The sequence below is a fragment of the Syngnathoides biaculeatus genome, chromosome 13 (genome assembly GCF_019802595.1).
Source record: "Syngnathoides biaculeatus isolate LvHL_M chromosome 13, ASM1980259v1, whole genome shotgun sequence".
Taxonomy (NCBI): domain Eukaryota; kingdom Metazoa; phylum Chordata; class Actinopteri; order Syngnathiformes; family Syngnathidae; genus Syngnathoides; species Syngnathoides biaculeatus.
The window spans coordinates 29,045,707-29,071,956 of record NC_084652.1 but is presented as its reverse complement, the minus strand read 5'-3'; the positions used below and the strand labels follow the sequence as shown (position 1 = coordinate 29,071,956).

Below are 26,250 nucleotides of genomic sequence, written 5' to 3'. Positions count from 1 at the left end.
ACTGTTTTTGTATTTCAATTCAAAATTTGTCAAAAGAAATTTAAGTTTAGAGGCCAAATTCGTACACAAGTCAAGTCAACATTCTTTTGCAACGACATGAAATTGAAAAAAAGAAACAGAAAGCAAATAACATATTCCATTAAACAACAGAAATCATTCACTGAATTCAAAAGGAGGGATGGAGGTAAAATATTTAATATTTCATACTTTATCTCTGTTCGCCACACGCCATCTAGTGACAACATTGATTAAGTGCACGTTAAAAACGTCTGCTCACGAAAGACAACAACGAATGAAACTTCAAGACTTTCATATAAATTATTGCAATAATGGCTGTTCGTCTGAAGTTTAAATACGTACGATATTTATTATTATTATTATTGTGCTTGTTGTTGTTATTTTTGTTGACTTTGGACGCGTTGGTGTCAAGTGCGTTCAATTTCGTTAAGATGACAGCCACGATTCTCATGGTCCGTCCAGTTCGGAAAGACCCCCGCCCGTCGGACGACGCGCGATAAACAAAACGAGCGCTGCCAACATCAGCCGAGTATGGAGCACGCGGGCGGCCAGCTGGGCTGCCATTGGCCGGAGCGGCCGTGACGTCATGACAGTTGTTGGTTTGTTTGCCTATCGAGCAGCCGCAAGCGCGAGCGAGCGACGGAGCGACGGAGCGACGTCAAGTCACCCAAATTGAAATTGGCCGAGTTTCGCTGTCCGTCGTTGCCCAGCAGAGGCCAAAAAAAAGAGGTGGACCGCTTCGACGCGTCGTACAAGCACGTCGATGATGTCTTTCCCGACGGGACAGGGATGAAGATGACAACATGGCGAATTGGGACACTACTGTGGCTTTGTCTGTCGCTCATATTTTGGTAAGTTACAGCACGTTTTGGTGCGTGCTCGGGGTTCCTCATTTGTAGGCAGATATAAACAAACCTCAAGAAATTAAAAACAAAAACGAGAGCTAGTTGTTTAGGTCAGATCGGCCACAGTACTGGAGCTACTACGCGTTTAGCATGTGCTCGCTCGCTAGCTAGCTAGCTAGCTAGCGATGTTGTGATGTGGCACCTGGCTGGCTACTTCTTCTGCGTTGCCCCCCCCGCGAGCTTGTCGGGAGCTCGTTTTAAGAGATCCGCCGGCGACGTTGGCTCTCTTTGACCAAAGTTCACATTGCCCGAATCATCCCGACTTGGCCAACGGACAAAATATTGCTTCTTTTATACGAAAGCGGATCGTCTCAAGTCAGGACGAATGGAGACGTCAACGCAGCGCAGATTGACTTCGTGGGGATTTAAACTCCCATCACCGGAAAGTGGACGCATCTGCACTTAAATGCAACGAGGGATTTGAGCTCGTGGGTCGAGATTATCGTGGGCGCCAACGCGAAAAAAAACAAACGCTCTGACGTCTTGCATTTTCCTCTCAAAGGTTTTGGGACACATAAAGTACATTCATTATGATTCAATGAGGAACAAGAGCCCTTATTTTCAGCAATTTAAGGCTGTTAGAATCGGAACAGTTTGGCGAAGAACTCTTCACGTTTCTGTAGAACTTTGCCGTGGAGCTATCGTCTTTTATTTTATTATTAATGCATCTAGACTTTATTTAATGACGTCACTCCTTTAGCAAAAGGGGACGCTTGGTCAAAACGGCCGCTTCAAAAAAGGATCTTTCAACAATTTGGCAGGCAACATTCACATTAAATATTAAAATAGGCTAAAACAATGTGAGCCTTATTGACCTCCTGGGGTTCTTCCGGCGGAATGAACAAAGAGCGCCCCAAAATATTGTATGAAGTTAATGAAGAAACACATTATGAGTTGAATTTTCCTCTTTTTTTTTTTGTTTTGTTTTTGTTTTTATGGTGATTATTAACCTGGTCTATATTATCGACCAGTGCAGTCAATTTTATTTGAATGTGTCTACCGATGACAAGATTTCAAACAATAACAGTGTTGAGATTTTAAAGCAAAAGTGTAATAACCAAATAATAATAATCAAATAACCAGAATGTTCTTGTTCTAAAATGCTCCGCAATGCTTTCAGATGTGTCGATCATTTGAGAAGAATGATTAAGAAAAATTTGCTTAGTAGCATCTTCTGAACTTCAGTCCCTGAAGATTTGTTTTACTTCCCAACATGACATTCCCCAAACAGATCTTGCGTGACAAAATGCAGCTGTTTTTTAATTTTATCTGTCCGGCTAATGGATTGTAAAAAGTATAGTTTGATCGTACTTTGTGATTTGAAGATGGCAGCGAGTTTTACTGCAGGAAAAAAACCCGCACCTCCAGTAACGCTTACGGACACGGTACAGGGGGGGGGGGGGTTGCGCGACCCCATTCTCGGCTTCTGGCATCTTCAATTATCACTCAATTTAATTTTAGCACAGTCGCCAACTGAAAGCTTGAGCTCTCGGCTGTATGCACCTGTTTTAATTTTTACATTCATCGACAAAAGGCAAGAAATCGTTGAAGTAAAGATAATGAACTTGTCAATGACATGTGAAATGATCGTTTGTTTTTCGTTTTTTTTTTTTTTAATCTTAATTTGACTCATGTTGATTATCCGAAGTCCAGTTTGATGGCAAATTGATCTTTGTACTTTCGGGCGGATATTTCACTATCTGTCGCTGGTTTCATATCAGCTCGCCCACTTCGTCATCTTAACACGTGAGCCACTAAAGTCGACACGCATAATCATTTTATAAGCATTATAGACATTATTTAGATTCATTGCGCATTGACACAGTATCATTTGTTTAAAAAAAATGACTTGAAAAGATGTAGCATTCAGAATAATTCATATAATGCTTTAAATCATTCCTCTGTACCCGATTCATTAATTTCTATATTTAGAATCCCAAACCTAAATGATAATCCATTTTTAATACAAAAGTGTTTTGAATCAAGTAGCTCACACGAACCATCCCAGTAGCCAAATTCAGTATTTGACCCGCAATCATGACTCAAATCCAGATGATGTCCCGGTTTCAACTACTCAATTTCTAGATTAAGAAGTACAACAATTCATTTTTCTGAAATTCTTGTCATTGCAATTATTGCACAGGACTTCATTGCTTTGACACCCGCGTCTTGCAATCATTGTTTATTTTTTTTTGGGGGGGGGGTATTATTGCCATTCGGCGGCACGGTGGTGCAGCTGGTAAAGCGTTGGCCTCACAGTTTTGAGGTACGGGGTTCAATCCCGGACCCGCCTGCCTGTGTGGAGTATGCATGTTCTTCCCGTGCCTGCGTGGGGTTTTTCCGGCCACTCCGGTTTCTTCCCACATTCCAAAAACATGCAACATTAATTGGACAATCTAAATTATCATTATTGTCCATGTGCCCTGCAATTGGCTGGCGACCAGTTCAGGGTGTGCCCCGCCTCCTGCCCGTTGACAGCTGGGATAGGTATGCTCCGGCACTCCCTGCGACCCTGGTGAGGATAAGCGGCGAAGAAAATGGATGGATTGGTGCCATTCTTTGCTTTAGTTGAGGAAAGTAGCAGAAATAACAGAATTGGCATAACCGTTGGAGTACTTTTCACCTCAGAACATGCTTTTGGATCAGTGGCCCCTCCCTGATAAGACAAAATAGCCACGTGACCTTACGAGCCACCTGGACTTTCTCAGCGACTCACAGACATGCAAAATATTTTGTATTCCTGATTTAGCCACTATTATCTGTCCCTTTCTACCCTGATATATATTTTTAATATTCACTGCCAGTCCTCCACGTTAATGTAGATATTTATACAAATTCAACAGCTGTCACTGGCATAAATGTGTTGAATTACACATCCAGTAAAGACGGGAGTTTTGGTGGGACTATTTGATTTCCAAGTAATTTTCATTGCCCAATATTTAGGACATAAGTTAAAGTGAACGAATTGGCTGAAGGCAGAAAGCTTCCCCACACTATTTCCCGATTGTTGCCTTGTGCACATTTCATGTGAACGCCTTTTGACACGTGGAACCCTGTCGGTTGTCACCAGTGCGTCCCGCGGTCGGTCAGTGAACGCAACGTTTCTTCTTCACCCGTCAGGTTTCCCGGCTGCCGTGTTGAATGCGGAGAGCCAGACCAGGAGGCCCAAAGTTCACAGCCTTCGCAGGACGTCATTTTGGAGGAAGAATCGGGAGACGCTCGGCGTCAACACGAGGTTGCTTTGACCGTTCTCGGGTGGCGGGCCTTCCCGGGCCTTTCTGGGCCTTTGTCAACAATCAGTTACGACTGTAGTATCGTTAGCAAAAGTGAACAAAAAAATTCCACAAGCTTGAAAGGGAATATATAACCCGCATTTATAATATAGGCACTCTCCAACATAAACTGCAGATGCATTTCAAGAGTTCAAATGCACAGGTTTATTATTATTGTTTTTTTTTTTTTTTTAAATAAATCTTTATCATTTAATTGCAATACCAGACAATGTCAGGAAAACAATTCAGTAAAAAGCATTCAAGTTCACCTTTTTTCACCGCTTGGCAGAATGCTAATTGGCCAGGGTTTATTATTTTATTATTATTATTATTTTTTTTTTAAATGGCACTTGATGGCTTTTCCATTTGTCCAAAGTCAGTTAAAAAAAAATCTGCCTGTACAAATATAATACTGTTAAATGTCTTTTGATTGACACTTTCAGACAGTAATTTAACTGTTGTTTTTCCTCTGCCATTTGCCAGATATCATTTTTTTTCATCATTTATTCAATTTATCAACATTATCCATCATTTGTCTGTAACCTTCCCAAATGTCCATTTTGGCTATAAGGCCAGTGAGCGTAAAATAAAAGTTTGGCTCTCAGCTTGTATTAATTTATGAAGCATCTCTAGTAATATTTCTACAAAGGGGGAAAGTCTGTGAATGTTGTTAGGATTGGGGGAAAAAGGTCGTATTTAGAAAAGATATCTTTAAAAAAAAAAAAAAAATTCAAATCTTTTGCTCTCAGGATATCATAAGCAGACCTTTTGTATATTGTGAAGTGTGGAATGTTGATGCTTTTGATGGTCTGACATTAGCATTTGGTCACGTGTCAAAATGTGTTTGCTGTCTTCAGGATGACGAGAACTTGGCTCTGCCCTGGCAGTCCTCGTCCAAAAATGAGCGTCAGAAAGAGGAGCAGCCTCCGCAGGCCACGGACACCCATTCCAAGGTCGATTCACTGTCAAGTACAGTAGCTGTTATTCTCAATTCCTCACCCATTAAGAGTAATGCACAACGAGTACTTCGGTGCACAAACATTTACCTGATGATTGACAATAACTGGCAGCAGCTCGGCAAATTGCAGCGCTTGCAATCATCACTTTCCCTCTCGCAAAGTAATATTCACACGTTGGCTGTGGCTGTTCATGACTGAGGAGTGAAATTGGGCAAGTTCGATTATGAATGCAGCTGCTGCTGCGCAGTCTGCCTTGTGGTTGGAAGGCTGGAACCCGCCTCTCAGCCAATCTCTCCTGCCGGAGGCTTCGCTTGGCAGCAACCAGGACAAGACGTGGAATACGAACGCGTGGGTTGACTCAAAACATTTCAGGAGTTTTGCTTGGCGTTTGTCTTTCAGGACTCGGAGCTGGACGACCCCCCACCAGTAGAGGTCAACGATGACCTTTCACCGCTTGAGACGGAGCGCGAGCGACACTTGGAAACGGAAAAACTTGACGCGCCCGCTGCTCAAGACCAAGAATCAGTTGTCCTGATTATGTCTTCCGATGCGGTCTACGAATCGGGCGTCGAGGACAGTGACAGCCCGGGTATTGGTAAAACTCGGGAAAGCGTCGCAATCGGGCAAGTTTTTTTTCATTTATCGCATCAAAAGTTTTGAATTTTTGTCATTTTTCCCCCCCCCCCATCAAGTGGCGTCTATTTCTGCAAAACTCTTAACTTGCTCGTGGCATCTTAGTGCTTCAGGTGATGAAGAGGATGAAGCTCATCCTGCGGCCCCCGACTCGGACTCGCCACCTGCCGAATGTGAAGAAGAGGCAAATCCTTTTGATCGTGACACGCAGTGAGCTCAATTTAGCGTCTCGTTATTTCCAGATCGAATGAATCCAAAGTTGTTTTGGGTGTTGAGCCGTGAACTCTTTTTGCCGTCCTCCAGGCGTCCTCCGGCAGTCTTGGAAAACATGTCAAATGCTCACACCACCGGTACCAAAACCCACAGTGATCCTCCTCCCAGTGCACAAGAGGGCCGACGTCTGGATGGGAACAGGTCGCACTCCCTGAACGAGCAAGTAAGGAACGTTTGGCCCGAGCGACCCCCAAACCACGACGCGGCGGCACCCCAGCAGCTTTTGTCTCCTCCCTCGTAGGACGTGAGCGCCGCGGTCACCGTGGACACGGAACCCAGCGTGAACGGCAAAGACCCAGAAGACATCCCGACATTTGATGAGTGGAAACGGAAAATGATGGAGGTGGAGAATGAAAAAAGTCAGTACGAAAAGTCCATCTTGATTTTCCTCGCGCCAAATCGACAACAAGAAAACGTCACCATGTCGTCTTTGTCCTCAGCGTTGTCCGCGCACACTTCCACCAACGGGGGCTCCGGTGCGGTGAAGAAGGTCCAAAAAAACTTCAACAATTACGCTTCCGTTGAGTGCGGCGCAAAGATCCTGGGGGCTAATCCAGAAGCGAAGGTCCGTCTTGCCACGCCGCCCACGGCCGCATCGCTGCTGCTATTTACAGTCGGCGGCTATTTTTGCTTCCTTCCAGAGCACGTCAGCCATACTGAAGGAGAATATGGACCTGTACATGCTAAACCCTTGCAGTAACAAAATCTGGTGTGTCTTCTGGCTCCACGTGCGCGTGAACGTGTGAGCTGTTGACGAATATCACTTTTTGTGTTAATACTCTCAAGGTTCATCATTGAGCTCTGTGAGCCCGTTCAGGTGAAGCAGTTGGATATTGCCAATTTTGAGCTCTTTTCGTCGACGCCCAAAGACTTTCTGGTCTCTATCAGTGACAGGTTAGACTATTTGGACCTTTTTTTTTTTTTTAAATTGAACTTTGAGCTATCAGACAACAGTCGCACTCTGTTGTGGTTTTGCAGATATCCCACCAACAAATGGCTCAAGTTGGGAACCTTTCACGGCCGAGACGAACGCACCGTCCAAAGCTTCCCATTGGATGAGCAGCTTTATGCGAAATATGTGAAGGTATGACCAGTTTGTTTGTTTTTTTTTCTTCCCACCTGTTTTAATTTTTTCCGGAGCTCACAATCTTTTGTCATGAAACAACTTAATTGTTCAACCTAATGACCTAATTTCAGTGGCGGTAGCATGTGAGGTATTCTCTGTTTTCAGTGCATCCGTAACGCTTGTAATGTTTTCCTTTCTTTTTTTCCCTCTTTCTCTTGCTTCAGATGTTCACCAAGTACATAAAGGTTAGCCTGTGTTTTGTGTAGATGTTTTAGAATTGATTGAATTCCGTAAGATTCATGAAAGGGAAGATATATGTGTATATATATATATGTATGTATTTTATTCAATTTTCGTCCTGTTGCCTAATCAGCTTCAAATCTAACATGCTGCTAACAAAACGACAATCAATCTTCTTCCTACATTGTGAAAGTCACATGGTGTCTCTCAAATAATGATGTGAAATGATTGTACTTACCCCCTACTAAAATGTTTCTTAAATCACGGCCACTCGTCTTTGTTCATAAATAACAACGCTGGTGCGCTTAAATGCCTTCTCTGAATGATATCTGAGTTGTTTTTTTTTCCGTGTTTTTTTTGTAGGTCGAGCTGCTCTCTCACTTTGGCTCTGAGCATTTTTGCCCGCTCAGTCTCATGAGGTACGTAATATGCAGGCCAGTCGGACACACGAATCGATACACTTTGGATTTCGATTTTCAGTGTGTCCACTTCCGTGATTGGCTAAAGGTGTAAGTGACTTGTTTTGCTGTACATGTCAAGAAGAGTTTCTGAGTCTTAATCATGAGAGTTGAAGTAAAACAAACAGCAGCTGTAATAGTTATTGATTGCATTTCTCTTTTGGACTTTTGTTGTAAGTAATCTGAGCATTACATGGAGATGACCGTCGGAATTTGGACTCTTCGGTCTTTTTTGTAAATGAAGGGCTGCTGTCCACCCAATAATACACAGCTAAAGAAAAACGGCACGCGTGGTGGAGAATGACTTTCCTTTTGCAGAGTTTTTGGGACGAGCATGGTGGAAGAGTATGAAGAAATAGCTGAGCCTTCTGAAAGACCAGAAGATCCGGATGATGACTTGGGTACACCCTTTACACGTTTATATGTCTCTTATGATGGTAGACGTATGTTTATTTTGTGGAGTCAAAGTGTATAAGTTGTAAGTGTACTACTTGAGGTAATTGGAAGAAGACGGAAGAAATGATTTTCCTATAACGTTTTTATCATTTTGTGAGCTGTAAATATTGTCAGCAGTAATGTTTTCCTCCTTTAGATCACGCATCCGGGCTTGGACCCGGTGAAGTCAAGTATTCCAAGAATCTGATTGGCTCGGCTAAGGGTAAGAAAACAAACAATTTTCATGCATAAAGAAGAGCGGGAAAACACGCCTACACAGTCACGCTCTTCATTCTTGTGACGTGTCTTCATTTCTCCTCAGATGTCATTTTGAACATGGTCAATAATATCGCCGTAAATGTTCTCGGTGGCAACTCTGAAATGCAAGGTACGTGCCACTCCTCGACCTCACGCTCACATTTTTGTAATCCAACGGACATTCAGATCCTTTTTTTACATGAAACGAGGCAGCCGTTCTGACTTCGACTTAGCAGACATTACATTAGGTACACCCAGGCAGCGCGTGAGAACGACATGGAATGTTTGAGGTGTTTTAAAACTTTGTCCGAATGTAAAAAATCCTCATCATTAAATCAGAGAAACAAAGTGATACCATTATGAACCGCGTTGAATGAAGATTTTTCTCCGCGTCAGTCTTTCTATTGGATATCATAAAATTCTTTGGGTGTGATTCTGCCGTGACTCGTTCATTGTCCAGCAAATGTGGTACTGGAACGATATCATTTCTCTCGGGATTACGGTGTTTATGCTCCTGATTAAAGTTAACATTTCCCATTTGTGTTTGATAGGAAACCTTTCATCCCAGGACGTGAGCGCGAAGGGGCCTGATTTTAACGAAACGACGACCCAAACTCCCGTCACAGCCCCGTCCGGCGCGTGAGTACCCGTCAAAAGCTTCATTGCGCAAATCGTGACTACGGCGGGACGGAGTCGTCATTTCAGAAGTGCGGGAGGGTCGAATTGTTCAGGTGTCAAGCGACTCACATCGGCAAATTCAAACGTGAGCTCGAGATGATGCCAGTGTAGCCGTCACATGGCCTGACACGCATTTATGATTTTGGTTTGGAAATGTCCACATGGTAAAGAAATTCCGGTTTACTTTGTGTTCACTGTTTTTGCTCCTTGTAGTTCAGATTTGGAAGAGGCAAGCGTGTCAGCGGACCCAGACATCACGGAAACCGCCGCCCCGTCCCCAACAACTGCGGCCCCCGAACTTCCAGCAACCGACGATCGCGTCCCGCGGCCTCCCCCGCCGGATCAACAAATTGTCATTCCTCTGGAGCCGGAGGAAGAAGAACCGATCGGCTCGACAGTCACACTTTTGGATGGAGACGACGAGTCGGAAGGGGAGAAGCAGCACGTGGATGAGAATGAAGCAGCAAATGTTGACCCGGGCACGCTTCTTCCCGTCTTTGCTTCTTGTTCGTGTGCAAGCTCCCTCCAGGAGTATCTGCAGCGGCAGTGTTTGGCGCTGCTCTCCAAAAAGCGCAAATGCCCACCCGCGGACAAGGAGCAAATTGCTCCTTCCGTCCACACTCCCACTTGGCTCCCACCCGCGCCCTCCTCTGCCCGTCCTGAACCCGAGCAGGAACACAGCGAGCCGCATCCGCCCCACGAAAGGCAACAACTTCCTGGGGGGGAGCCGGAAAGCGAAGCACCTCAGCCTCGGGAGAAGACCGAAGTCCAATCTCATTCTGACTCGATGTCCGAACCGCCTCCCCTGGAGCCCAGTCAAACTGACTCATCTTCTGCCAACCCCGCCATTGTCGAGACCCCCCGGCTTTCTTCCGAGGCTCCAGCGGTGGCACAAAGCTCAGAAGCGAGCCGAGATTCGCCGGCCGTGGAGACGACCACGGAGGCTTTACCGCCTCTCAGTAGCGCAGTCGGCGTCGGACCCGCAGCGGAAGATGGCAAAGTGGCAGCGACACAAGTAAAAGCCAGCATAGTGTTCAGTGACTCCATCCCGAAGCCTGACGTGACGGGTGAGTCCCGGACCGCTTCTCCCCCGGTGGAACCGTCCCCCGACCCGGCAGCTCCTTTTGACGGTCTCCCTCTTCCCACTGAGCCATCCCAGCCCACGATGCACCCGCCCGTCGAACTTGAGCCCTCCAGTAGCGCCGCGGTCGTCTCAACCGACCTGACAGAAGAGGTCTCTACCCCTGCCGCCTTCCCCCCTTTGCCTTCGACATCCCCCTCACCGTACCTGTCCGACATCTACGCGGACCCTCCGAACGGCACCGAACCGAACGGCAGCCCGGTGCACGGCTCCAGCCAGAAGGAGTCGGTCTTCATGCGACTCAACAACCGCATCAAGGCCCTCGAGATGAACATGTCGCTCAGCGGCCGCTATCTGGAGCAGCTCAGCCAGAGGTGAGGCCGACGGGTAACGCGCACGCGTGGCTGGCTTTGGTGTCGCGGCAGCGCAAACTCTCTCGTTTTTCCTTTTTCCTGCAAGATATCGCAAGCAGATGGAGGAGATGCAGAAGGCTTTCAACAAAACGATTATTAAGCTTCAGAATACCTCCAGAATTGCGGCGGAGCAGGTGAGTGGCAGTTTTCTTTGGAAGTCGGATCGTGGTCAGAAGCTTCATCCAGCGTCAAACTGAAACGTTTCTCCTGCAGGATCAGCGTCAGACGGACTCCATTCAGTTGCTGCACGGCCAGCTGGAGAACGTCACTCAAATGGTTCTGAACCTGTCGGTCCAAGTCAGCCAGCTGCAGAATGAGGTAGCCTCAACCGCATTGTTGATTAACAGCATGAGGTAGACGCAAAGCGAACGCTTGTTTCCCCCCCCCAAACAGGTGTCCGACCGGCACACGTACGTGCTGCTGTGCCTGCTGCTGGGTCTGTGTTTCGGGCTGGCGCTGTTTGCCAACCGCTGCCGCATCTCCATCACGCCTCCGCACGCCGAGCCGCAGCCGCCCACGGCGAACAGCTACAGCTACTGCTGTCCCGAGAGGTACCGGCGCAAATGCATCTTCTCATTTATCCGAAAAGAAACACCCCAAACCTTTACGAGAGTGCGACGTACGGTCACCCACCCAAGAAGTGAGCGGATGAACGGATCATTTCTTATCCATCTCAGGACAAAACCGGGAGTGGACTTCCCGCGTGTGCGATGCTAACAAACATAACTGCGGATTAATAATATGATGGTTGAAACCAAATTGTAGCAGGTTTGGGTTCAAACCCTCGTGATCGCTAGCTGTTCTCCGGCTTTGCTCACGTGATGTTGGCTCGTTTTGTTTGTCTGCAGAGGGCAATATTGCCCATCGTGGCAGCCTCGTAGGAACGATGAAAATTGATCAAGTCAATAAAATCCTTATTCCACCAATGCAAAATGAATCAGCAGTTTAAAAGTAAATAAAACGAGGTTCCCCTTGACAAGAACAACTCATTTTGCCTTGCTGCTGATGTTAAGCTCAAAATCCACTTCAAGTGAATCACGTGGCAAAATATGTTTTTCCAACTATGACGATTTTCTTGTGAAGAAATTTCACCTCCGGTGACGACTGCAGTTTGAAGAGGAGCGCATCGTACCCGCTAATCGGCTCCGTCCAGTTAGTGCCCACTAAAGGTACGAATCAGCTTATTTCTGATTATCTGACAACAAAATGTCCATTTTTTTTTTTAATTTTTGGGAGGGATTTTAAGGGGACATCAACATGATTTTTTTGCTTCCCAGGTCCTGAAAGTCTTCATCCCGAGGAGAGCCAAGCTAACCGAAAGGTGCGTAGACAACACGGTGAACTTCGAGATCTCGTCAAAATCCAGATTTTTTTCCTCTCTTTTATGCAGATGTCAAAATGAGCGTGCGAGCTGGTTTAACTTTGACACGTACACCGTTTGTCGATAGAACGCAAAAGACGATGAATGGCTTCATACCGTCGCCGTCTGCGAAACAAATCGGTCCGTGTGAATCACGAGCACAAGCCGAAGCCAATCAATTAATTGTTCATTACCAGCAATGACGCATCTGAAATCCTCCGTGCAACACGATTCCACGTCCTACGACGGACGCAGTCTTACGAACGTAACCTAACCTTTGACCCCCCCCCGGTCGTCTCAACCCAACCCGTCCCTCCCCATTCAGAAAAGACGACACGAGCTGAAAGCGGAGTCGCTGACGTCCTCCCGCGCCCCTCCGCCGGCCTGCAAAGGAGCCGCCGTATGGAACGGCGTTCCCGTCGCGACAAAGCCCGCCTCCCTGACGAGGAGGCTCCTCCCCCCCGCCTTCCGAGACTCTCCGTCTTCGGGCAGCTCGGAGGCGTCTTCCCACTCGGACGAAGCGTCCTTCTGCGGAATCGCCGCCGCCTGCTCTCGGATATGCGACGGTCTGCCCCTGGCCGAGACCCGAGCAGAGAAAAGGGCGTTAAGACGCAGGCGCGCCAAGCCCACTTGTGCCGTGGTGGACTTCCTTCAGGTCCCGCTCGCAGACAAAAGCAACACCTTGTCCATATCTGCCACACAGGACATCATGAACATGAAGTCAAAGCAAAGCTCCGGGACTTTTGGACTCAAAATCCCTCTCTCAGGACCCGTCTGACATGGAAAGTGGACACAGACTGCAAGTTTGCACTCGTGGCTAAAGTCATTGTTCAAAAAGCTCGACTGATGACGTCACTTCCCGTTGAAGGGAAAAAAAAAAAAAAAAAAAAGGTGACTGCCATCAATTCTACTGTTTGTTTGTTTCGTCCTTCGTCCAACGTTTACAGTTGAAGCCAGAAATTTACATCCACTGAGCAAAAAGACACGATCTGAAGTCAAATCAGACTGGGAAAAAAAAGACAAAGATCTTGAGTTTTGGAGACAAAGTTGTTTGGCCGGAATGAGCAACGTGACATCTGGAGGGAAAAGGGGGAAGCTGGCAGCGCTGAGGACACCGTCCCAACTGTGAAGCACGGAGCTGGCGGCATCATGTCGTGGCTCCGTTTTGCTGCAACGGCGGGAACTCCGCGGAGCTCGGCATCGTGAAGACAGAAACATAACAATCTTCTGTGATGAATGAATTATTCCTTCTCATTGTTGTGGCATTTAGGAAAAATTCAACCATTTTGGTGACCCGGACTGACCTGTGAAACGGGTTTAGTCCGAATGGACTTCAGTGAGACAAAAAACTGAAATGAGTTTTTTGCACTGTGTATACAAACTTTTGGCTTCGGCTGAAGTCTTTCAAACTTTTGCAAGTTGTTTTAGATTAAAAAAAAAAAAAAAGTTAAACATGAAGAACACGCAATGCGTGACATCGAGTCACTTTTTTGGTCAAACCAACTGAAAAATAAATAGCGATGATTCATACTTGTGGAAAATAATTAACCATACTCTTTAATCAATACTGCAACTGATGACATTTGGAAATCATATTTATTTATTTGGGAAAAAGCAAAGAAGTGAGATTTGAAATCATCTCATCTGCACAATTCTTTTAAAATAATTTTCAAGTCTTTTTAAAAAACATTACAGAGTGCTGTGCAGTTCACAATCAAACAAAACAATTTAAGGGTATTAAAATAGTAACTGAAAAAAATTACAGGTAGATAAGTGACACAGCTTCTCTGCAAATATGGACATTGAAAAGTAAATCTGATTATGGACTGTTTGCGGCTTCATGTATTTATAGGATGCCAATTTCCATAAGTCGTGAGAAAATAGCAAAAACAATCTCAAGCGCAAGTGACGACCTGAAAAAGCAAAGTACGAGTGTCCATTGAAATCTTTCCGCTAGGGAGCGCTGTCGGGTAACGGAGAACTTTCACCCGCAACTCAAGTTCGACCGAACTTTGGTGTCGATGTGTGCCCTGCGACTGACAGGCGACCAGTCCAGGGAGTGGTTAAGTTAATTGGGATGGGCTTCGGCACTCCCACGACCCTTGTTGGGATGAGCGGCTTGGAAAATGGATGAAAGCGCGGATGGATGGATGGAGGTAGGTAGGTAGGGAGAGGGCTCCCGTAGTCTCCGTTCATTTTGAGATGTTCTTTCATGAATGATATTACTTAAAGTGAGGTTTGTTAGTAAAAAAAAAAAGTGTAATTCATAATTAAACGTTAAGAAATCAATTAAACATACACTTTATAATGCAGTACAATACACTTGTCTCAGTCCATTCATTCAGGCATTATGAAAAATGCCCTGGGTTGAAACATACTCTCAGTGGTTGAACATTTCCATGCATAACAATATGATTAATCTTTAATCTGTATGTTTTTTCATTTTACACCTTTTTTTTTTATGTACATCAGGCACGGATTACAATACATAATACACAGATGTAAATGTCAGACTTTAGGCCCGCAGAGAAGGCTCGACTGCACACCACTGGGCCTAAAACCTGTTCATATGTTGAAGAACTGTCAATCAAGACTACTCGTTTTTTTTATTATTATAATTCAAAAAGTTTATCTATAGAACACCTTTCAGGGCGCTTTTTAGAGAAGATACGCAGGACAAACTTTTTTTTTTTTAAGATTGAAGTCGACCTAGAGAACCTCAAACAAGAGCACGCGCACATCATCCGGCCTCAATAAACAAAACAATCACACACACAGAAGCGCACGGAAAACATTGATTTCATAATGTCAGATGAATCCAGGGTGCTGCGGGAAAGAGGATTTCGGTCCTCCATTTACAGATAATCTTTGGATGAGGAATTCTCTCGACAAAATGGAAGAGCCAAAAGAGCGTCGGCCGTGCGAACTCGGTCGGATGAATCCAAAACAGATTGAACCTCACTTTGCATCGTGCGTGTGTCTGTTATCGGTGGTTGCCAAACTTTTTCCATGCAAATTATTCCTTGGGACTCAACAAAAATATGAAAAGCAGCTGCCTACCCCAGCACCCCAGTTTGAACACCACTGCTGTATTATATATATATATATCCAGCCATCCATCCATCCATCCATTTTCTTTTGCTGCTTATCCTCACGAGGGTCGCGGGGAGTGCCGAAGCCCATCCCAGCTGTCATCGGGCGGGAGGCTGGATACACCCTGAACCGGTCGCCGGCCAGTCGCAGGGCACATGGAGACGAGCAGTCGCACTCGCAATCACACCGACGGGGCAATTTATGTTGCGTGTTTTTGGGATGTGGGAGGAAACCGGAGTGCCCACCCGGAGAAAACCCGCACAGGCACGGGGAGAACACGCAAACTCCACACGGGCGGGACCGGGATCGAACCCGGGACCTCAGAACTGTGAGGCCGATTGCAATGATATATTATGAAGGATGCTATCGTAACAAAATATATTTTGGATATATAATATGTGAAATAGAATCCGAAATATAGACTATATTAGAAATAAGTCAAAAATGATATATATATATATATATGTTGCCATGTCAACGTTCACCTTAACCAATCAGCTGTCATTGACTGTACTGACGTCACTCACCGCCTTCGGGTCTCTCTCTCTCTCTCTGTGTCTCTCTCTCTCTCCCTTTGCTCTTTTCTCTCTCTCTGTCTCTCTTTCCCTTCCTCTCTTTCACTCTCTCTCTCTCTCTCTCTCTCTGTCTCTGTCTGTCTCTCTCTTCTCTCTCTCGCTCTCTCCTCTCGCATCTCTCTCTCTATCGCTCTCTCTCTGTTCTCTCTCTCTCTCTCTCTCTCTTTTCGACTCTCTCTCTCTCTCTCTCTCTCTTTTCTCTCTCTCTGTTCTCTCTCTCTCCCTCTGCCCTCTCTCTCTCTCTCTCTCTTTCTTCCTCTCTTTCGCTCTCTCTCTCGCTCTCTCTCTCTGTCTCTCTTCTCTATCTCTCTCTCTCGCGCTCTTTCGTCTCTTTTTCTCTTTTGGAGAGGACTCTCTCCCTCTCTCTCTTCTGACGAGAGGGAGATCTTTCTTCTTCTGTCGATCGGGAAGGAGAGAGTTTCTCTCTGAGAGATGTGTCTGGTATCTCTCTCTGTTCCGCTAGAAGAGAGAGGCGATCAAGTCAACTGCCAGCTCTCTCGAGGTCATTATTTCACTTCCTCTGAGAGTTAGCTCTCTCTCTCCCATCTCCCTCTGAGGGAAGCTCTCGAGAGAGAGGGAGGGGGAGAGAGCGAGACGAGAGAGAGAGCAGGGGAAAGGAAGAGAGGGAAAGAGGAGAGAGAGAGAGAGAGAAGATCTCGGGGAGAGTCTCGAGAGAGAGAGAGAGAGAGGGAAAGGAAGAGAGGGAAATGAGAGAGAGAGAGTAGAGAGAAGAGAGCGAGAGGAGAGAGAGAGAGGAGAGAGATAGAGGGAAGAAAGAGCAAAGAAGGGAAGAGAGAGAGAGCCGGAGGAGAGGGAAAGCGGAAGAGAGGGAGAGAGAGAGAGACGAGAGAAGGAAAGAGGAAGAGAGAGATTTAGCTTGGAGAGAGAAGCGAGAGAGAGATAAGAGAGAGAGAGAGAGAGGGAAGGAGAGAGGGAAAGAGAGAGATGAGAGAGAGAGACTTCTAGAGTTCTTTCTCTCAGAGAGAGCCGGAGAGAGAGGGGAGAGGGGGAGAGAAAGAGGAAGAGGCAGAGAGAGAGAGGTTTAGAAGACTCTCAGGAAGAGAGGGGGTCTTCCTCTGAGCAGAGGGAGAGAGAGAGAGAGAGCGAAAGGAGAAAGAGGGAGAGAGAGAGAGGGGAGAGAGGGAAAGGAAGAGAGGGAAAGAGAGAGAGAGAAAGAGAAAGAAGAGAAAGAGAGAGAGAGAGAGAGAGAGGGGAGAGAGAGAGAGAGAGAGAGCAGAGAGAGAGGCAAAGAGAAGAGAGGGAGCAAGAGAAGAGAAAGAAGGAGAAAGAAGAGAAAGGGAAAGAGGAGAGAGAAGAGAGAGAGAGAGAAGAAAGGAGAAAGAGGAAGAGAGAGAGAGAGAGAAAAAGAAAGAGGAAGAAAGAAAGAGGAAGAGAGAGAGAGAGAAAAAAGAGAGAGAGAGAAAAAGAGAGAGAGAGAAAGGAGAGAGAGAGGGAAAGGAAGAATCTCGAAGATCTCTTCTCTCTATCTCTATCTCTCTGTCTTTCACTTCCTCTCTTCGCTCTCTCTCTCTAGATCTATCTCTTTCCATTCCTCTCTTTCGAGCTCTCTCTATCTCTCTCTCTCTCTTTCCCTTCCTCTCTTTCGAGCTCTCTCTCTCTCTCTCTCTCTTTCCATTCCTCTCTTTCGCTCTCTCTCTCTCTCTCTCTCTCTCTTTCCCTTCCTCTCTTTCGCTCTCTCCTCTCCCCTCTTCCTCTCTTCCTCTCTCTCTCTCTCTCTCTCTCTCTCTCTCTCTCTCTCTCTCTCCCACCGTGCACCGTGAATTTTGGCCGTCCTCTGATTGGCTGATGGTGAACACAGGTTGCATCTAACTTCATGAGACCAATAGCTGAATTGAATTCCTCGTAGGTCCATTAAAGTGCCACAGTCATGAAATGCATCATTTTAATTTTAATTTTTAATTGTAATTTAATTTCAATGTTATTAATGACCCATGCGTTTTTTTCACCACAAAACACGATTTTGACCTACGTGGCTTTTTGTAACTCCGGCCATGAAAATCCTCTCGAGGGATTTGTTTTGGAGAAGAAGCAGGAAGTGACGCCCTCAAGTGGACTCGTTTCTTTCTATTAGTTTAACCTGCTGGATGGTCGCTCGTTGTTCCTTCGTGTTAGCCAAAATGGATTTACCCTTCAGAAGTTTGCAAGCGATCCGGTTCGTCGTGAAAAATGGATTGCACGGGTGCAGAGGACGGGAGCTTCGTGGGTTCCAAATGACAGGTCGGTCGGTGTGTGTATACAGCTACTAAAAAAAAAAAAAAAAAAACAACAATAGTTGGGGGGGGGGGGGGGCGTAATCCATAAATCAGGGTTGCTAAATGCGTCGATGTGCACATCGGAAGGCTTCCATGCAGCAGCCGCTGAAGGACGGCCTCGGCAGGCCCCGGCAGGCCCCGGCAGGCCCCGGCAGGCCCCGGCAGGCCCCGGCAGGCCCCGGCAGGCCTTGTGGATCGCTACGGGCCTTGTCGACAAGGTCGGCAGGGTGGCTCGTTGCCCCCCGTACTGGCAGGGAGGCGGTTTGGCCCGTGATCTGCATGTCTAAATACGGCTGGAAACAATCGGGTAATATTGCCCCGGACACTTCACTCGGTTGTGAGACGTTCTCTTCTTCGAAAAGAGCTTCCGTGTCCGAAGGGGCGTGTCCTACCGTAGCGGCCACAGCGTCTTTTCAACGGCGAATGTCGCGGTGTGACGTCACGGACAGGAGATGCAGCCACCAATACGGCGACCGCTCGGATGTCGAATGAGACTTCCGCAACTTTGCGCGTGGACGACGCGCTCTCCGCCCACATTTATTTTTTCGTGTGGACACTGAAGTGAGTAACTTAATATGTATTTTTTAATTTCCATATCTATTTTAGAATGTTTTCAGGGATGACGGTAGACCTTTAAAGACCTGTGGTTATCGGACGTGATTAAGAATGTATGTTCAAAGCGCCCTTTTTCAAGAAAAACTGGACCTTGTTTGAGTCTAGTCAAGGGTTTATTTCGCAGCACCGACTTGCTAGTTGTGGCTGCTCGCTAGCGTCGATTACCCAACAAAAGTCGTGAGGAGAAAAGAATCCTGAAGTTTGTCTAATACGGTGATCAGCATGTCTTTTATCTCACGTTTGTATGCTGTCGTCATGTTGTTTATCCGCAATGCAACTTTTTTTCTTTGAGTTTGCTCAACTGTGTTTTGTTCTTCAACTTGTCCTTCGTCCCGCATCCGCCTGCGGGTTTGAGCGGAGGCCGCCTCGTCTCACCGTCGGGAAAGTGTGACCACGTGCGAGCGGACGAGAGAATCCTTTGAGTGTTTCGCTTTCTCCGATTTCGGTGCCTCGAGGAAATGGGAGTTTTTTTTTTTTTGATGCTTCCCCAGATAGCACCCGAGAGAGCCTGGAGGATGAAAGAGGATTTCACCCCCCTGCCTTGCTTGGGAGAATCTTTGCTCATTTTCTTCTTTTTTTTTGATTAAACTTATTCTGAATCCGCATGCTGCCGTTCCAGGGTCAGATCGGGCGACGTTTGTGAGCGACCTTTGGCCTGGGCCTGTTTTGTGGGCGTATTTTGGCGACCTCTTGAAACCAAATGGACAGGTTTCCAAATCCGCCATCTTGTGTGTCATAGAGATCAGAGAACACAGGTGATAGGTGGAGCGTGAATTATTATTTTTTTTTTTTCTCCCTGTGGTTGATTGATCCGATCGGTGGTGACGTCACCCGTCGGCTCCGCGTTTTGCTCACTGTCGCCGGGGTCCTATTGTCGTGCGTGGAGTCCACGATTCGGCCCCGGGGCCGCGACCGAAGTAGCCGTTCGCAAAATCCGCCGCAGACTTGCCGCATTTGATCATCTTTCGGTGTATATGAAGAAGAGCCGCCTCCTTCTACCGCTTCGTGTATCGTGGACTTAATTCCGTTGTTTGCTGCGGTCCGATGTGAGAATTGTAACGGCGTCGAGTGACGCATCGCAGCTGACGTGTCGTGCATTTGCACACACGGACGGGCGTGCAATATTGAGACGGCGTTTCCTGGGTCAAAGTCGTGCCGTCACGCGACGCCCACGTGAGTGACACGCACGCGCAGATCAGATGCCACATGTTGACCGTTCGCCTCCGAGTGGTCAATGATCATGCGTGACGTGCGTGGCGCCTGACCTTTCTTTCCTCTGCCCAAGCCAAAACAAATGGCAGCGGCATTCAAGACTAAATGACTAAATGGTTGTCCTCACCAGTTTAGGGCGTAAGTCGCCCGCGATAGGTCCCATCTTGGCTCGGTCCCTAATGAGGACACGTGCCATAGAAAATGAAGCGATGCAATGGACGGGTTGAGGTCGCGCACGAGCCTCCCAAATGCCAAGACTTGGCGCCCGTGAGGCTCCGGGAAAAACAGCATCAGCACACGATCCGCCATCAAAAGCATTGCGCTGTCTGAAAAATGGATTGCAACCTCCTCAGTATGTTCACAGCGTTTTGAGCATTTTTACCCATTTACAGCTTGAACATCGTTTGTGACGTGCGCAATTCCTCCTGCTGAGCGGCAGTTTGTCGTCGCACTGCATTTCGGGCAAGGATGAAGATGCGCCGATCCTCACGGCGGTGTTGCCTCTCATTTTTGACGGGTCTGAGCAAAGACACTGAGGCCGTGAGCGCCCCCTTTTGACCACTGTGAGCAACGTCAGACCTATGCGCTGTTGTCAATCAGTGTCATCCATTGCAATTTACACGGCTCATTAAAAGGCTGAGATTAAATTCCCATCAGAACATTTTTAAGAACAATTTTTGCAAATTTACACAGAAAATGTCAACAAACAAAAAAAAAATACACTCCAATACAAATACATACCGAGCCAACTATGAACTATAAATTTGAAATGTCCCTTCCAACTTTGTTTCATTTAATTTTTTTTTAACCCACAATGATATCCCCGTCTGTTTTTCTTGGTGTAAAACTGAATTATTGCTTGCAGAATATCTTTGGCAATGCATGTTGAAAGCTCCCAAACAGTTTTAGGGTTCATGTTATGTTGCCTCCTATATTTAAAATATAGAATTAGCTTTTTGGGCAATATATCGTCTGTGCTTTCATCCTCAATCAGGCTGTGCCAAGGTGGAATTTTAACATTATACACCATCTCATCCTGTACTTTCTACTTTGGCTTCAGACCAGACCTTTTTTTTACTCAAAAAAGAGAAAATTTCATCCAGTTTCAGCACATTTTATTCAATTATTCACATACCCCGCTGTTTGTAATTATGAGCGTACCCCTTTAAAATGGAATGGGGGGGGCGGTCTCAGGTAAACGAGGAAGTAGAGATGGCTGAGCAGCAGCGGCAGCAGTTCTTTGTGAGAAAAAGACGTCACTGCGCTGGATCTGTTTTCCTCTGCGCTGAGAGCGTACGACAAGTGCGCAAATGCGCAGTTGCGCAGCTTCGAGGGAACATTGGTCGCCGGCTGTCCTCGTTCCCCCCTCGGTTCCGTCAGCCAGTGCCGCTGACCTCTGTCACCTAGCCCCGGGCCACGCTCAGCAGGTGAGAAATGCACGCAGTCGGACCAGGTCGGCACCGTGCGTTTGCTCCTCTGAGCAAGGTTGTTTTCGCTCGCATTCGGGGCAGCTATTTTCTCTCATAAAATGCCACCGTCTGCGGATGACTTCATCCAGCACGCGGCGGGGGGTTGATTTTGATAGTTTGCTTCAACTCACAATAACCTTAAAGCTGAGTTCCTTGACCACTTCTACCCCTTGCAGTTTTTGCCGAACTTCAGCAGTTTTGCTCCAAAATTCATCGTGAGGGTTGTGCGCGTCTGGTCAGCAAGGGCGCAATTACTTTCTCCTTCCCGTTCTCTCATTTTAAATAAATCTATGCAAAAATGTTCATTAGTTCTATTTTTCCTTGTGATTTCAACGATGACACTCCATTTGATGACCAACATACTTTTTCCTCCCAATGCGGCATTGACTACACAACGGGACACTGTTGATGAAATATGTTTTTAATCTTGCATTGCTAAACCACATTGAAAGGATACTGATTTTTGTTTTTTTCAATTTTACTTTTTAGGTAGGCCCATTTATAAAGTCACAAATTTCATCTATTTCCAAGGACTTTTGACGGCCCCGGCATTTCTCAACGGACTTTTCGGCACGAGGTTGGGTTCACCTCCGGTTGGAATTGCGGTCGGTGCTCATTGTGGGAGGAAATAAAACAAAACATTTGAAGACTACGCAACGGGACAAGCTGAAAGGAAAAGAAGACAGAAAGCTTCAGGATGAGCTTTGAAGCCAGAACCCGACTTTGAGGCAGACGCCAACGAGGATTTGCAATTTGTGAGTTACATTTTTTTTTTGTCTGTTTCCATATTGGTGTGAACGAAGAAGTAGAAATTTGGATTGACCTCATTTTTCCTTCTGCGCTCGGCGGGATGCTGCTGCCAAGTTTCACGTCAATGAGATGCAAGCGCCCCGGATAACGAGTCGGGCTGTAGATTGCCGCTGAGGTGTCAGCCAAAACCAATACATTTAAAAGTGAGAAAACGCAGAAAACGTGAAGGTGCGCTGGAATAAGGACGAGGACTTTAGAATGATCATGTTCATAGAGAAAACAGGGCGGTTAATAATTCTTGTCTTTAATTTTCAAGTGTGAGCTATTTTCTTTCCACTTGTAAATATCTGCGACTTCAAATCAGCGAATTGCAAAATTTTGGAGCCGAGGCAGATAAGTTTACAGTTGAAAAATCTCACGGCACACCAACAATTAAAAACCTCACAAAAAGTAGATCCATATGCTGCTGTATGCACTTTTTGGCCCAACAACCGAAGCTGGACGTGTTCAACAGAACAGCGGCATGTTTACACACCACCACGAGCGCTAGCGCTAGCTTGCCAGGCTACGTAACGTTTATTTGATGGCTTGCGAGCCGTATTGCATTAAAAGGACGTGAATGTACCTCAAGCAAGACTTACACGAACATCCTGTGCTGCTGTCGCCGCGATCCACTCGTGGTGTCATCTCCGCGATAACGAAATTAGTCAGTGACAAGATAAAATCGGCTGATCGCAAAAAACGGCATGCGTTGGTGTCTGAATACAAGATTTTATTGCAGTCGTCTGATGCAGTACAATCATGAAAGTCGTCTTGTCTCAGTCGTCTTCTCTCTCTCATTGCGCCAACGTTTTTTTTTTTTTTTTTAAATAACTTTATTTTCCATTAGATGTTTATCGTACCACGTCAAGACACCAAAACAAAACCCTACATAAATCCAATTGTATAAAAATGAACTGGCTTTTGGATTCAGATTTACTGTGTATGACGGGGACGCGGAGCAAATGTCTTTCTTGAGCCAATCGATGAATATTATTGATGGGATCAGCAATTATGACATTTAAACCTACGGGCCGATTGGCAAGAATGCCAATTATCAAGCTGATCAAATTGGTGTGCGTGTGTTGGGGTAAATGAATGTTTAACAAACTCATTTTGTGTATTAACATTCAGCCGCTTAAGTTCCGCTGCTATTTGTCTGGCAGTGACACCTGAAACATTTGGCGCAATTTCGTGAAGGAGAAATTTTGTTTTTGAACTCCAGTCATGAAACAAACGCGGACCTGCGTGAAGGACTACATTTCTCGGGAATTACTTGCCGTGCAATCCACTTGAGGGACTTGACATCATGAATCCATTAAAGCTTGAATTCCAGAGGACTCCCCGATTAGCTGTTCAGTGCATTTCTGTGTCAGTTCACTGGGTTGAAATTAATTCCTCGACTAATTCAGTAATTGCATGCAAAGCTTTTTGTCTTTGTGGGGGTTGGAAGTATCGTTCAGCCTCTCCGGGTTGGATGATTCTGATCAATTTTGCGAGCATGCACGGTTATTGCTGTCGTCGTAAGAGTAACCAGAAAAGGCCCATTTGACAGCTACTTCTGTTTGACCCATCTCTGTATCCGTTTGGCTAAGATGGCCCCCTTTTCCTCTGACTTTCCTCCTTCCCGTTGGTGTTTATCTCAACAGTGCTGGCTCGAGAGTGGAGCGGTAGGCAAAGCGCTGCGCTAGTTTTACGTAGCTCAGCTTGAGACGTTCCAATGACTTCTCGGCCGAAAAACGTCTCCGAGTCAAGAATGCGTAGACCGTTACAGAGATAATATATCATGGCAAAAACTCGAAAATGTTGGTTTAATAAACTTGAAAGCATTTTCCAGTCATTGTCGCAACGATGCTCCTCTCCGTACGAGCGTCATGTGCCGCTCGATCCCGGACGCGGCGCCCGTTATTCACGGGCCTCTGCGCTCGCCCGAGGTGTGACAGTCGCGATAACGCAGACTCGCTCGGCACGTGCCGCTTCTGGCAGCCGTTGCCTGTTGCCCGCCCGCCTACACGTACCTGCGCTGGCGAAAATCAAATGAAAATATGAGCAAGAGAAGGCGAGCTGACAGGTTGGGATGAGCGGTTTTGTTTCCGCACAGTACATGAAGCGCAAGCTAGTCAAGGATTTGCGATAGTTCCTAATGGCGCCCACGCTGTGGACATTTCTTTTTTTTGCCACTTTTTCACAGCCATTGATAAATTTGCATACCCGCATGAACAAAAGTCATCATCTAATTGCCAAAGCCTCGATCTGTGCTGTCGAAGGCCCGCCGTTTACTCTTCTGCCGTCATCCCGCGTCATCCCTAATCCCGTGACGGCAGCTGTACACACAATGCATAATCCCATCGTGACACGATTGTGCCCGCAAACAAAATCACGCACGCCGGCTACAACGGCGTTAAACGCCAACCCGCCAGCGCGGTCCGCTCGACACGGCTGTTGCTCTTCAAATGAGATTAACGAGCATCTCTTTTTTTTTTTTCCATGAAAGGAAGGTGGCATATCTTTATTAGACGGTGTACGACGATTGATGCCTGTTATTCATATTTTCGAACAAAAATGTGTCACGATGCGGGGCTCAAGGGTGGACCCAAATGCACGACTCCAGAGACAGCAGACAGTACAGAGGAAACCTTTATTCGGTCCGAGGTCTGAGATCAGGTAGACAGTCCAAACAATCCGAAGTACCAGTACGGATGGTCTTACGAGGGTGGTCAGTGGACAGGCGTGGGTCGGTGCACGGAGATCGGAAGTCAGGAAAGCAGGAGTGCGGGAACAAGGCATCAAGAGCAACGATCTCGCGGAGTATTTGTCGTCCCCCGGGTCCTATATGTACTGGGTCTGATTAGCTGGCCACGCCCAGCCCAGCCCTGGCTGGAATCCAGGAGCATGACAAAATGGCGGAGATGTTCAATACGCGGTCTATCTAAAGCTCCAAATTAGCTTGAATTTTCAAGGTACTGCAATGGCTCTACGAACTTATCTTTATTTTATACGTAGATTCTGTTCTTATAGTTCAGTTCTTACCTTCGCATGGACTTTTTTGCTCACCAGCAACTCAGCACGTTCGACAGCCACCATTTTGTTGGTGGATAATCGTTTGATACGAGCGTAACTACATTAAAGAACTACATTTGCAACACATCTGAGTGGCAATTTTTTTAATAGGCGGTCGAATGCAATACGTTTCGCCGATGTCATTTGTAGAGTTTGGCAATACCCAGCGGCGTTCCACAGGGAATTTCTCATCAGTTGATCAAAAATGTATTGATATTTTTGGAAATGACTGCCGATTTCATTTTCTTGAGCAAAGCATAGACAACGAGAACTTGTTGGTGAAATACCGGCCCTCTGGATGCTTTCCATTCTTCAGAACCGAGTTATGTTACGTACCAAACTGTGATTTTTGTCGTACGCTATCACGCTCACAATGATACATTTTTGTGTATTCACAATTATGGCCGGCGTCCCGTGGGCAAGCGTAATATTCTGGTGTGGCCCGGACAGAAAACAATTCCGACATTCCTGTTTGAAAAGATTTCAAGTCATTTTTTTTGTAGTCTGGTGCAGTCTGTGAGCCAGCGATAAAAAAAAATGCTCGTACGGATTGCTCTGGGAACTACACTAAATATGAACATCGTGTCTGATTTTCATCCAGTATGAGTGGGGTTTGAAATGCGCCTCTCAAACAAAACGCTTGTAGCCCTCTTTTGATAGGGGAAAAGTCGTTCTGTTTCCTTCCTCGGAAAAGAATGAAATGATTTGTCCTGCCTGTATGGCTGAATTGCCAAAGGCGCTTCAACCCTCATTCCGTGAATCTTACATCCAAGAGAAAATCCTCTTTATTCGTCCATGTCCTTGTTTTCTGTGTTCTCCTCAAGTCCACCGCAATGGTTGCTACCTTAACTGAGCTGAGCTGACAAAGTCGCGCTCTTAAATGGCTTTTATGCAGCAGGTCTGGACGTTATATGCGATTACCGAGTGAGGTTGAATAATTACAATGCGGTTCACAGTGTACGGCGAGCTATAACGGGATTAAACTAACACCACCCCCCCCCCTCCCGGCGGCAAAAACATGCCACGAGACTTGACGGGTTAACATCAGCTGAGCTTCTTTCCGAGATACAAAGTCGGACTTGCCGTTTGATCTGCGGAGCCTTCCGTAAAGCTTG

General features: G+C 46.3%; 2 protein-coding genes across 6 annotated transcripts in view; both read left to right on the top strand.

Annotated features, from left to right (window-relative positions):
- The first annotated feature begins 589 nt into the window (after positions 1-589).
- Positions 590-14,246, top strand: LOC133510957 (SUN domain-containing ossification factor-like). Of its 5 annotated transcripts, none has more exons than XM_061839487.1 (24): positions 590-869; positions 4,044-4,158; positions 5,053-5,148; positions 5,554-5,749; positions 5,847-5,997; positions 6,091-6,223; positions 6,302-6,419; positions 6,501-6,625; positions 6,702-6,769; positions 6,847-6,954; positions 7,039-7,144; positions 7,351-7,371; positions 7,730-7,785; positions 8,143-8,225; positions 8,417-8,482; positions 8,582-8,647; positions 9,069-9,156; positions 9,409-10,650; positions 10,736-10,823; positions 10,903-11,007; positions 11,083-11,240; positions 11,773-11,858; positions 11,967-12,010; positions 12,080-12,190. In XM_061839487.1, the coding sequence occupies exons 1-24, from the start codon at positions 808-810 to the stop codon at positions 12,089-12,091; spliced, it is 3,393 nt and encodes a 1,130-aa protein (XP_061695471.1). In that variant the 5' UTR covers positions 590-807; the 3' UTR covers positions 12,092-12,190. The 5 variants fall into 5 exon arrangements, with proteins under 5 accessions (XP_061695471.1, XP_061695468.1, XP_061695467.1 ...); XM_061839484.1 differs by lacking the exon at positions 12,080-12,190 and adding an exon at positions 12,375-14,245 and having other exon boundaries at positions 591-869; positions 5,554-5,743; XM_061839483.1 differs by lacking the exon at positions 12,080-12,190 and adding an exon at positions 12,375-14,245 and having other exon boundaries at positions 591-869.
- A 6,790-nt stretch (positions 14,247-21,036) lies between these two features.
- LOC133511068 (complement component C8 beta chain-like) overlaps positions 21,037-26,250 on the top strand; it is a 66,244-nt gene continuing 61,030 nt past the window's right edge. The window contains exons 1-2 of the mRNA XM_061839657.1: positions 21,037-21,244; positions 21,776-22,041. The gene's annotated coding sequence lies outside the window, so the exon portion shown is untranslated. The remainder of the gene's footprint in view (positions 21,245-21,775; positions 22,042-26,250) is intronic.